General features: G+C 40.8%; 1 protein-coding gene across 1 annotated transcript in view; it reads left to right on the top strand.

Annotated features, from left to right (window-relative positions):
- The window catches only part of LOC105568337, a 30,780-nt gene that overhangs the window by 15,896 nt on the left and 1,792 nt on the right, over positions 1–13,092 (top strand). Inside the window, exons 6-8 of the mRNA XM_012023934.1 lie at positions 316–539; positions 1,286–1,377; positions 10,463–10,655. Coding sequence (XP_011879324.1) covers positions 316–539; positions 1,286–1,377; positions 10,463–10,655 — 509 coding nt within the window. The remainder of the gene's footprint in view (positions 1–315; positions 540–1,285; positions 1,378–10,462; positions 10,656–13,092) is intronic.

Below are 13,092 nucleotides of genomic sequence, written 5' to 3'. Positions count from 1 at the left end.
CCCTTATATATATATATGAAATTACTCGGGAAGACATCCCCAACAACATATTTAAAAATCAAGCGAATCGGAGAGGAAGTCGCTTTTATGCACAATTACCAAATTTCTTTCTAAAAGACCGATTTGTCTTTGATACTCCATCCATCTGTGTCCAAGCAAAGACATGCCCCTCTCCCCCCAAAATCGAAAATCTAAGAGATTCAAGTGCATAGTTTCTTTCCCTGATTTCTCGAATCGGTGTTTACGAAATAAGTTTCATTCTTATATAAATCGACGATGTAACTTAATCCTGTGCTAATCCCAACACGCGCCTAGTCTTTCTTCTATTCGACGCAGCACGGAACACCTGACTGCCTCGTACCCAGGATCGGCGCGGAATTCGGCGGCGGGCTCGTTGGCGAGTTCGAGGGAGAGCAGCGCGTCCCAAGGTCCGGCGCCGTATCGCGTCCTTATGCTGGGCGCCCCCGCCGTCGGCAAGAGCTCGCTGGTGTCTCAATTTATGACTTCCGAGTACCTGCACGCCTACGACACTTCGATCGGTGAGTCGACCAAGTTACAGCCCCATCGCGGCCGCAAAATCCACGACCTTCCGCTCCCCCGTTCGACCACGACGTCACCGATCGATCAAACGCGCGGCACGCGACCCCCGTAAGGATCCCCGAAAGCCACCCGGATAGAGCGAATCGGAACGAAAACAAGCGGGACACTCTCCATTCGAGTTTGAAGTGTGATGTAATTGTTTTGTTCGAACGATCAAAAACGGAAAAAATCCGTGCGTGTGATTTCGAAGCGGCGTGGAATGGCCCGGAATAGGGGTGGCGCGAGGTTTCCGGGTCGACCCGCTGTGTGCGCGAACCGAAACAAATCCGATTTAAATGCTGACACTCTATTATTTCGGCTCGCGCCAAGTTTCATGCCGAAGACCTTCACCGTACGCAAAATTAATTCCCCTTCCCTTAAAATAAATCTGTATTCGTACAATTAGAGGAAAGCTGTTGCGTCAATTTCGCGGATCTTGTTGAATTATCAAACTTATTCGAAAACCGATGGGGAAGTTTGAATTCGACCTGATTTGCACTTTACAAGTGCCCGCATATTCCTAGTCTCTGAATTGAATTTGGAATGAAGGGCGTCTCTGGAGTGACACTCCATTTAGACTCAGGCGTTTGTTTCCCCGTAAAATCAGGTCGATCGTCCCGGCTTTATTTGTTAATTACTTAATGAGTTATTTAATACACGGTTCGCGTAATATCACCAAGCCCAACTGTATTCTCGTTCATTGCAGACGACGAGTCCGGCGAAAAGACCGTCAGCGTGCTTTTGGCTGGCGAGGAATCGGAACTGACTTTCATCGATCATTCTTGTGCCGAAATGACGGTAAGTTTTACCAGTGATTCAGACCAAAGTATAGGCTCTCGTATATTACGGTCCATCCGTACGTGCCCATCAGACCGCGAATTTCGCCAATGTTGACATTTATGAGATCGAGGAACAAAACGCTATCGGAATTAGTATCGAGTGATCAATTTGATTAAAATATTTATCGAGCGAAAATCTATTTTAGGTGTTTCGCGCCTCAATAAAACTATTAAAATCAAATATTTAAAGTGAATTTTTCCGCTCGGCAAAATTTTCAATAAAAAAAATTCCCTACCTTACTTGACACGAGGGAATCTAAATACAAGTACATTATTTCCATCGAGAGAAGAGCAGAATGGTAAAGTGAGACGAGAGTCGACGTGACTGACAATGAGTTTACAACAGGTCTCGGAATTTTCCTAGTTAACTAATCACTAGGAAAAGGAGAGATAGCGAGAGATGCGCATGGTGATGCTAATTTTCCGTGCTCCTGAACTAATCATTTTTGGGGATATAAATACAAGTACACCGATATTTCCATCGAGAGAAGAGCAGAATGGTAAAGTGAGACGAGAGTCGACGTGACTGACAATGAGTTTACAGCAGGTCTCGGAATTTTCATAGTTAACTAATCATTAAGAAAAGGAAAGAGAGATAAATAGAGAGAGAGAGAGAGAGGTGCGCACGGTAATGCTAATTTTCCGTGCCCCCGAACTAATTCATTTTTGCCGCAAGCTCGATCTCCACCAGCCGGCCGGCCGGTCTCCTCTCGTTTTCGTCGAACAAACGGACGGGGGACCGCACCTTGAACCTCCGGCGAAGTGCTCTCACGACGACGGGGACGACGTAATCGAGTTAACACGGGGGGCGGGCAGGTTGAAAGGACGGTCCGTGAGGGGCACGCGGTGTGTGCTTTTGTACCGCGGGAATTAAATTAAAATCCATTTTCCACGGTGGGCGAGCTGACGCGCTGGCGCGACGATACTCGCGTACGGCCGTAAATGTGGGACCCTGCCGTGATATACGTACACTGTAGCCTGCGTCGGAAGGGGGTTGGTTGACTCCGTGAACGGGGGGAGGGGTTGGAAACGGGGGGGGGAGGGGTAGACCCGCCGCCACGCTTCGCCAGACAATTTCAATCGAATTTGCCCTTTAATTAAAACGTACGTTCGCAGCCGTTCGCGTACAACGCGACTGTATATCGCGCGGTCGACCGCGCCGATGCGCGCGCGCGCGCGCGCGCCCGCGGCCGATCTTTGCGTGTGCCGACGAAACGGTGAACGATTGCGCCACGTTAATGGCGGTCGAACTCTCGAGTTTCCAACTTCCTGAATTCCGTGGAATTCCGCCGACCGAAGGCCGTACCCGGGACGGTCTGCCGACCGCGCCGCCGTTATTCTTGGTACCGAAAGTCAAGGCTGACCTGCAATCACGTTAGGCCGCGAGGCCGCGATCCTGATTTCCGCTGATAGTCCCGGAATTATATTAGGCCGGCCTTTATTAAGTTAATGCGTATTTATTACGCAGATAAACTTGCCGCGATAGCAATCTCTAACACGGATGGAGAAAAAGAAGTTTCCAGTAAGATGGCGTCCCTCCAATTATCGATAATGGGGGAAAATATCTTCTTGATTAAGAAAGAAATGAATTACTTTATCTTGTGTTTTTATCATTTCTTAGAAATATGTCTGAAATTCTAGAATGGTATGATTTATATACGAAAGAAACTGATACAATTTCGAGTTCAGGTTGCTACGTATCTCTGACGTGTCCTAGATCTAGCGATTCAATTTTCATCAATGTATCCTTCAATCAATTCGAGATAACTTTTACCTTGACAAGAACGTCGAGAAATCGATAGTCCTTGCGAGATAGGCAATTAGAAACGGAGCGATTTTGAATGTTCGAGCTCCACAAGTTGAACAGCGGATGCTAATTTTGCAATTTAATTTCGCGTAAACTTTAATAAAATCTTTATAGAGCATAATTATTCCAGGTGAATTAATAGGGTAGGCTAGATTAAAAAAATTGTGAGGAGAAACGACCCCTTGAAATTTTCGTTAGCAAAAATTTAACTTCTTTATTGATCGAAAAACTTGTAAGTGAAAAGAGTAACGAGTTTTAAAGTATCTATGTAATTTTTATTAGACTAGAGCACAGTATTGCGCGCGCTGCACGCCTCTCTTTCTCTCGCTCTCTCGCTCTCTATTAACTATTAAAGATATTATCCACGTTTTTCTGGCTTATTTTATTTCCCACCCGAATACATTCGATATGCATAAATATATTGTTTACCGCTCAATGTAGATATACTGCAATTTTTTCGTATAACAGATCCAGTATACCAATTTTTTAAATAAAAGTTTAACCACTCACCGATACGATGCGCAGCGGCGGAGTTGTCGTAACTACGTTGAACTGTAAAAAAGAAAAATATATACGATTATTATAGAGTAATTACTTAAAATCGAAATTATTGCATTAAATATTTTATATATTAGACTGTTTATTGCGGTAATATTTTCCGCAATAAAATTCTTTAATTTAAACTCGCCAGTTGAGTCGTTCATTAATTTTCCTACGTTGATTAATTATTTATTGGCGACAATAAGTCTTTATTCATTTTATATATTGTTCAAATAGATATTTAATAAAATGATTATAAAGTACTCGACAAAAATATTTTTCTTTTTAATATAAACTCACGAGATTTTAACGTACGTTTTGTGTGCAACTTTTTTTGGAATCGTTTGAGTAAATAAGACAAACAGAGAGTAGATATTAATTTTGCGAGTAACAAATAATATATGTATATAAAACAAAACACTCACCTCACGGTTGCTCCGCCGTTGCCCGACGCCTTCCAGGCCTGCTCCTCCTCTCAGATTTCCTTGTTGCACTCACAATATTCACTCGCGAGAACGAACGCGCGAAATTTTGCGTGACACTCCCGTACGCGACGTGAAACACCGCGAAACACACCGGGTTATTCGTGCGTCGTATGACTTTCCGTCACGCAAATCATTCAAACCGGCAATTATCACTGAACAAGTCACTTTTAAATTTACGATATAAAATACGATGCGAGTATCGGAATCAAAGCATCTGCGGTAAATAAGTAGTAATTAATCCGCGACGAAACGATATTTTACAATCCGAATTGTCAGACAATCTAATCCTTACGCGAAATGAATTGCGCGAGCGAAACACCCGCTTGTAACAATTAACTAAGATAATTCTTGATTACACTTCGAGATTTAACGTGGCAACTTTCTCTACACCCTGCCTGTTTCAGCTACGAAGTATATCAGAATGAAATACAGCAAACAACGCAAATACTGAAGCCGTACACCAATAAATTTCTCTATCGTTTCTCGAAACTGAAGGATAGATTACACTGAAATCGACAGATAATTCAAAGCGCGATGCGTAAACGAGAGTGTAATCATGATAAAGTATCAGGATTTATGTTCATATTTTAATAGATAAGTTAGTCCCGTGATATATCGATGTACGTTGATAAAAAGCCGTCGCCTCAGCAATTCGTTTCTCGTTACGAGCTGTAGAAACTTAATGATTAATCGAACTTGTTACTGACAAAGGTGTACAAATTAATAGACTTTTATTCTCGTACTCGTCGCGATCGCGTTTCGAAAATTGATAATGTAAAAGTAATGCGACGCACGGAGCGACTCGCGAGACTGCCTGCCGGCTCGAGGCCCGGCGAGCGAGTGAGAGCGCGGCCGACCTTCAACATGATGGCACGCAAAAACATCGTACGTCACCGCGCCGAGTGAAAAACAACAAAAAAAAACGTTGAGAATTCGTTGGCCCGCTTAATCGTCGTACGATACCGCGCCGAGTGAAAAACAACAAGAAAACGTTGAGAATTCGTTGGCCTACATACGCAATTGACAATTCTATACCTAATATTCTCTTTCTTTCTCTCTTTCAAATTACTTTCTTCAGCGATTGCTACTATAGGTATATCTTGCTCCTATCGTTCTGCGGATAATTAGTATTGTTAAGGTAACGATTGACTCTGTTCGATCGAGAAAATTTTGAGAAAGTTTTCAAACGAAAATCGTTTCTTATATTCTAATTACACCGGAGATGTTGCGTGAATTAAATTGATGTGCACGAACGTAAGTTACTTAATTGCAAATTTTAATTTAATAGGACAACACAATTTAATCCTCGCGCGAAATGATTTGTGCGAGCGAAACGTCCACTACGATCAAGTCTATTAATTGTAACAATTAACTGAGATAGTTCTTGATTATATTTCGCGATCTAACGTGGCGACTTTCTCTACTTCCTGTCTGAGCTACGAAGTGTAACAACGAAATACAGCAAACAACGGAAATACTAAAGCCGTAAACCAACAAAGCTCTCTATCGTTTCTCGAAACTAAAAGATTACACTAAAATCGACAGCCAATTCAAAGCGCGATGCGTAAACGAGACGTAATTACGATCAAGTATCACGATTTACGTTCATATTTTACTAGATTAGTTATTCTCGTGAAATATTTATGTACGTTGATAGAAAGCCGTCGCCTCAGCAATTCGTTTCTCGTTACGAGCTGTAGAAACTTAATGATTAGTCGAACCTTACTTGTTACTGGTAAAGGTGTGCAAATTAATAGAGTTTTATTCTCGAACTCGTGATCGCGTTTCGAAAATTGATAATGTAATAAAAGTAATACGAGGCACGGAGCGACTCGCGACACCGCCTGCCGGCTCGACGTTCGGCGAGCGAGTGAGGGTGCGACACGTGAACAATCACGTGTACACCGCGCGGGCATCAAAACAAAGGCGTCCGTTGAGAATTTGATATGCCGCCTGCTAAAATTCTATTCCTAATATTCTCTCTCTCTCTCTCTCGCACTCTCAAGCTTCGCGTGAAAATTTTTCTTAAAAACAACTTATTTTATACGCAGCCTCTTTGATAGGTGTCAAAATTCAATCGTCTTGTCACTGGCAGTTCGTGGCACGAAGTGAGCCAATTAGCATCGCGGAAAAGAGGAAATAATACTTGAAGACTTTCGAGTATCGACTTAACACGTCTTTTTTACGAGAGGACTGTTTTATGAGAGGAAAACTGAATTAGCAATTGCGCCGTTGTTGCTGCGCCACGTAAATAAAATTGTACTAATATATTTATAAAGATAGATCGCTGAAAAAATGGATTTAATTGGCGAAATAACATTGTATATAAGCACTAATTTATCCAGTAGTTTGCGGTTTTAATGTGCATCCATTATTCATCATAGTAAACACGCATTAATTATTAACTATATAGCTGCTACTAAATGCATACGGTAACTTCGTTAATCGCAATAATATTACATTGTGTGCAATACGTCACGGTTGCTACAGAGCTAGTTTCAAATTTTTTTTAAATTGAGTTGTTCAATTTTAAGTGGATTTTATCTTAACGACGTTTCAACTCGCAATTTAGTTACGAAAGTGATTAATGCTGAAAGTGGAATCGCGGGAATGATATATAACAACTAATAGAATTCTCATTAAAGAAGATTGATTAAATAACACGTATAAATGAGTAGCGATAATTCGTAGATATCTTACATAAATACGTATTTAAAGGTACAGCTCCTTTTTATCTTGCAGCACATTTATGGATTAATTCTTCAAATTGAAAAGTGGAAAAGGAAATTAAAAAGTTACGAAGAGATCTCTGGCAAAATCAAATTTTAGTTGAGGAAACATCCTCTATAAATTTAAAAAAGCAAGACGAATCAGAGAAAGAGAGAGAGGGGGGGGGAGAGAAGGAGGAAGTTTAGAGAGCAGTATCGTATTTGTTTTGCATTTACGCGAATTCATTAACAAAGTTTACCAACAAAGTTAAGCGCAAATGGGAAACGCTTGATCTTATGTTGTGATTTTAGAGTCGAAAGCCTCCGCACGTTTTATTTAATCAATGTAAATGCGTAAATATATTATAATGCGATGCATCCGAGAGTGTTATTAGCGCGCTTTCGTGTTTAATTCTCATGTGAAATTTCTCAGGAATCTTTCTCCAGTCATTGTGTAATTGTATTTCTTATAGCACGCGTAGAAACTTGAAAAAGGGACGAGATAAACACGCAATTATTGATTATCCGCGTGTGCTATTAATACAATTTTCTTCTTTTATAAAACTAAATTTAAGAAAACGTAGTTAGTAGACTAAATGATTTCGTACACTTTCAGAAAGAAGCATTTGCGAGATAAGATCAGAACGAACTGTGATTTAATTTTAACAAATCTATATTCCCTGAGAAAATTATTGGAAATCCTAATTTTCCAGGAATATTTTCAAATATATTAGTCTTGTTACTTTAATAATCATAAAGTACGTAGGAATATTAAGATAATTTTAACGTAACATTAAGATATATGCGCATATATGAAAATTTGGGTAAGAGATCCCGAGATACTCTTTTCAAACTAGCGACACAATTATCGTCATTCTTTTGCATTTTGCGGGTACGCGCTACGAGAAAATTCCCATTTGGAGCAACGTTATCCAAGCCTGTGGGCCCGTCTGGCATCCAAAGCGCGCGACAGTCCGATTTGCGGTTTTTGTGTAACCGACCAAGTAACAGAGCTACCGCGCGAGCTAATCGTAAGCTACCGCGAGCTTAGAGGGGTATAAGAAAAAGGACCTGAGGGAGTAACGAAGCGTTCTTCGTTCTCTCCTGCCTCCGTTCAACCAGGCGTGCTGCGAGTCATTGACGAGCATCGAGCCATGCCGCGCGTTCGACCGTTAAGCGGTCGATCCCTAGATATATTCGATATCACGAGGCGCAGCGCGCCTTTGATACGGTTCAAGGTAATTCTTTCGTATAATCGTTCGCAAAATCATAGAACCCGTTCTCGTTGCGATCTTAACCTTTAACGACCGGCTGAGCTAACGTGATTTAACCCCCTTAGCCGGGCGGACTTTTATTTTTGTCAATAAAAAGAAATCCATCAATTGGATTTACTTAAGTTCAGTGCGTGCGAAATATCTTAATGCCCTTCCCTATTGTACGATCGTTACATATCGCTTGTATGTAGGTACTTGAGAATACTTTAAGCATTGTTCCAAGCAAATATCATGTTTGCTTTTATGAAGGGCTGTTTGAATGAATCAGGTGTGTGTGTCTCGGTATATATTAAACAGACATTTAGGTCAGAAAGATTACGGCAAATCACTAAGCCAGGTTTAGGTATAGCCGGGATTATCGTTCCAACTTGACTTGAATATTATGCTCCGTCTTTTCCAAAGCTCCACCGAAATACAAATTAGGCCCTCACGGTGATTTTATGCTAAAGCTTCCTTCCGTTTCTCAACGCAGATTTCATTTCGTTACCACTTCGTCGTGAATACCAATTATGGAGTACAGTGAAAAAGATCGCTCGGGAGATTACTATTTATTGCCTAGCACTCTGTGCGGGTGTTGCAACACTCGGAACGCTGCGTTTGCAATTACACGTTCCAGAAACTTTCACGTCATTTGAGTGGACAATAATGAAACAGCGACATTTGATTGCGCTTCGCAAACAGGGAGATAGGTCTTTTTAAGTAAAAAGGTAAATGCATCTCGATGTTTTAATTTTTCGATTTACGGCAAAAACACGATATTGACTGCAATAATATCAACAATCTCGAGTTTAATTAACACGATTTACGAGTCAAAGACGATTTTATCAAAGTTTGTTACTTTAGCGGGTAAAACATGGAACAATCTTATTTCTTAAATGTTCCGCCGATAATTAAAAATTAATCAACTATGTCGACTTCAGTAAAAATTGGCAAATACGAAAAATAATATTTTCAGAGAGAGAGAGAGAGAGAGAGAGAGAGAGAGAGAGAGAGAGAGAGAGAGAGAGAGAGAGAGAGCACAAATAATAAAGAACAAAAGTGCAAGAGTCGAAAAATTAAAATTTTTTTACGTGTCAACTGTGAAAATTCAATTCTAAGTTTCAAGGTGTTAAATACCCATAAAACGGATAACGATCCCTTTCTCTTTAGCCCTTTTTGGCATACTGATTTCAATTGGAAACATCGTATGTTATCTGTCATCCACAATGACACTAGGCATCAATGATGAAAGCAACGAGACTTAAAAAAATGTTCAGGAACTATTAATTATAATTTTATATCGCAAGGTAAATTTTATATTTCAACTTTGCTATTCGATTTTATTCCATACTATCACCATGATTACGCGCTCCAAGGAATCTGTATAGATAATATTCCCTTTATATATAAGTTATGTCTAAAGCGTAATAGCAAACTTCTAAAGCTTGCTTTTATAATGCCTTGTTCTACAGAAGTTCTCTTTTATAATATCTATACAAAAGGCGCGCTTCTTTTTAATACATCTAACCGAAGGAAACCTTTGGCTTCGTTGGATTAAAAGGAAATAAAAAGAAATATTTATTTTACTAGTTTCGCGGAGCGGAAAGATAAACATGAAATACGTCAGATGCAGCTTTTATTGGATTCATCGGATGAATTTGATTATGGAATAGAATACGTTTAAAATGATATAGAAAGATATAGAATGTAGATGTGGAACGATATAAAATGTTTGCATATAACGTTGAAGTCGGTGGAACAAAAATGAGATAATAATTACGTTAATTAATTTTTCTAGAAATTACGCGAACTTTGTTGGTACAAAACTGTTTCATGCACAAGTGTCATGAATTGGAAATGGAGACTGCCAAGCTCCATTATGGTCATTAATGTTTATATCACGATTAATATCTACCCGGAAAATTGCGTGTTTGAAATTTTCAAAAAACAGATTGTTCCACGCGATACCCCCACATACGTTTTTTTTACATTTATTTTAAGCAACGCAACGAAAAGGCCTTTCAGTAAAGCTGAAATCATTAAATTGACTTTCCGCAACAAGATTATGACGCAATTAAAATGCGATTTTAATTGCGCGTGTAATTGATTTATCTGTACATTATACGAAGATGTCGATGCGATTGTTTCATACACGACGATCAATTAATATTGCTTTATAAATTGGAAGACAGATAAGCTCGATCGTGGGTCATTAGTGTTAATTCATCTCCGCCATAATTAATGCTTGCAGCCGGAAAATTGCATCTCGACGTACGAGCCGCACGCGTATTGCGTCGTCTACTCTACGACCGATCGGGCTTCGGTGCGCGCCGCTGAGGAGGTTCTCCAATCCTTATGGCGGAGCGATCACGTATCCTCGAGGGGTGTCATCCTCGTGGGGAACAAGGTCGATCTTGTTCGCAGCCGACTTGTGTCAACCGAAGGTAATGTTTGTGTCCGACTAGCTATGATGTGATCGCGATCTCCCTCTCTTCCCCCAGAAATTACTTAACCCAAATCGAACAGATTTCGTCGAGACACGCGAAAATGGAAATCGCCGCGCGTTAGAAATGTACTTAAGAAACGAGGAGAGTCTATCTATCATTGAGGTGGCATTTAGCGCGAAACGCTGATATAGGGCGATCGTAGATAACGCAACACACGTAAATGTACTGACGCAGCACCTCGGTTTGCTCCGATGCAAATTCTCCGAGGGCAGTGGAGCGGGAAAAAGCCATTTAAACCCTCCAGCGAACGCATCGATGCATAGAATACGCTTTCTCTGTACCGTTAAACGTGATTAGATTAATAGCATCTTTCTCGCAATTGTGCATTTTTTTTCCTATAATACCGCGCTTGTCTGCAAGATATCCCACGGTATATCGTTTAATATTTTATAAAGAATTTTGCAGACTATTAGAAGCGAAAATTCTAATAGTGTCGAGATCGCAATAAATTTATTTATTTGCATATTTTTATTGGCGTCTAATACGCGCGTCTGTACGGATATCTATAAATTTTTATAAATTCCGAACTAAATTTGAATTAAAATAAAATTCAATTTTTTGAATTTTATTTTAATTCAAACAAACCGCATTGAACTATAGAGCACAACTTATTCCAAATTATCGCTCAAGATAATCGATATTTCGAGATAAAGGTGCGCCGCGCGTAAAATAATTGTAAACGTTCAATGCGGCAACGATTGAAATAACAAGTTACTCACCCACCGTTGCACCGCCGGCACCCGATGCCACCCAGGTCTCCCACTTTTCTGTGACTTCCTCGTCGTCGCTCCTTCGACGCACTCGCACAACGCCCGTTCCTTGAAACAGTTAATTACGATCATGCGCTAATTATCAAAGTACGATAAACGATACTTCGTACGACACTCTATACGACACTCCCGACGTTAACGGCACGCGATGCGCACTTTGCTACTTCGCGTCAGGAGGGCAACGCGAAAGAAATGCGATCGCACCAAGGCACGAGGTCCGCGATATTTCTGTAAATTAGTGAAATGGACGAGCCTCGGACGACAGGGGATTTTAATATATCGCCAATGCGTAATTGTCAAATTTACATTACAGGGTTGACGAAATGAGTGATTAATTGCGACAGTGCTTGTTAATTAAACGTGTCGCGATGACGCTCCGTTCTGCGCTCGCGATATTTTGTTAATGACCGTGCGAAAATATTGGTAACGTCATTCTGATACCGTGCGATAGGACACAATTGATAAAGTTGAATTAACGGCTAATTAAGACGCAAATACATAATCGAAATTCAGTTTTGCATATGTAATCCGGCTCGAACGTATAAATCACACGAGATAGATATGCTATTAATAAACGATGGGTATACATGGCTCGCTGTTACTTGAATTTGACGATTCACAATTTGAGAAAACGCGATTATCCTCTGTATGAACAATTAGCGATTATTGCTCCGCGCTTTCAATCCGAAAATCAAATCTCATCCGAATCGGCGAAAAACTCAAAGGCCGAGGTATGCGAGATGCGTTTCGAGTCCAAGTAATTAAGAAACATAACTATCTTACGTATGAATACCGCGACATGAGGTTTGTTCTCTGTTCCTGCACTGGTGAACTGGTGCAGTAAGCTAGAATGAGAAAATATATACTTGTCTTACTCTAATTTATTGCACTAGTTCACCAGTGCAGGAATAAAAAACAAGCCTATGGTGTTTCGAGCGCGAGATATCCGCCTCGTCGTTTCGACGTGTTGTTTACGAATCATTATAGGTGCGGAAATTAATTAACTGCTCGCGTACGCGGCACGAGAGCGTTTTCATCCGATACTTATTGCGATCGCGTCTCGAGAGATAATGACGCGAACACACGGGGCGTCTCGCGCCGTTGTCTTTTCACCTGTTCACCCGCGAGCAATAACAAAAGCAACCCCGTGTGAACAATAATACGCTCCGTGGCAGAAGCACTGCGCGCCGTGTGCCAGTCAATTCGTCGCCACCGGGAAATATTTAATAATGCTGTAAAATAAATAGGCGGCGAATATTACGTTTCTTCCATATCAAGTCAATTGTTAATAAACGGTCGGTATGTACTCGCTTATATTCTCTGTTAGCTCGAATCGCTCGGTCCGGCGACTCGTATATTATTCCGCACTCTCTCAATTCGGAAACGGCGAGAGAATTACGTTTGAATTGATGAAAAAGGGCGTCACGAGATATATCCGAATATCAGCGTTAAATAAATAATTATCTCGCGCGAATATCGCGAAACGACAATCCCCGCCCCCTATCATCGCAAATCCGGCCCGAAATAAATAAACCGCGCGAGATGTCGTCAATGAGTAGTTATCGCCTCAATACGCTTATGAAACGCCATTCACGAGAATTGGG

The sequence above is a fragment of the Vollenhovia emeryi genome, unplaced genomic scaffold (assembly GCF_000949405.1).
Source record: "Vollenhovia emeryi isolate VEMERY1.0 unplaced genomic scaffold, V.emery_V1.0 DF939130.1, whole genome shotgun sequence".
NCBI classification, from domain to species: Eukaryota; Metazoa; Arthropoda; class Insecta; order Hymenoptera; family Formicidae; genus Vollenhovia; species Vollenhovia emeryi.
This window is presented reverse-complemented; position numbering and strand designations above follow the sequence as displayed.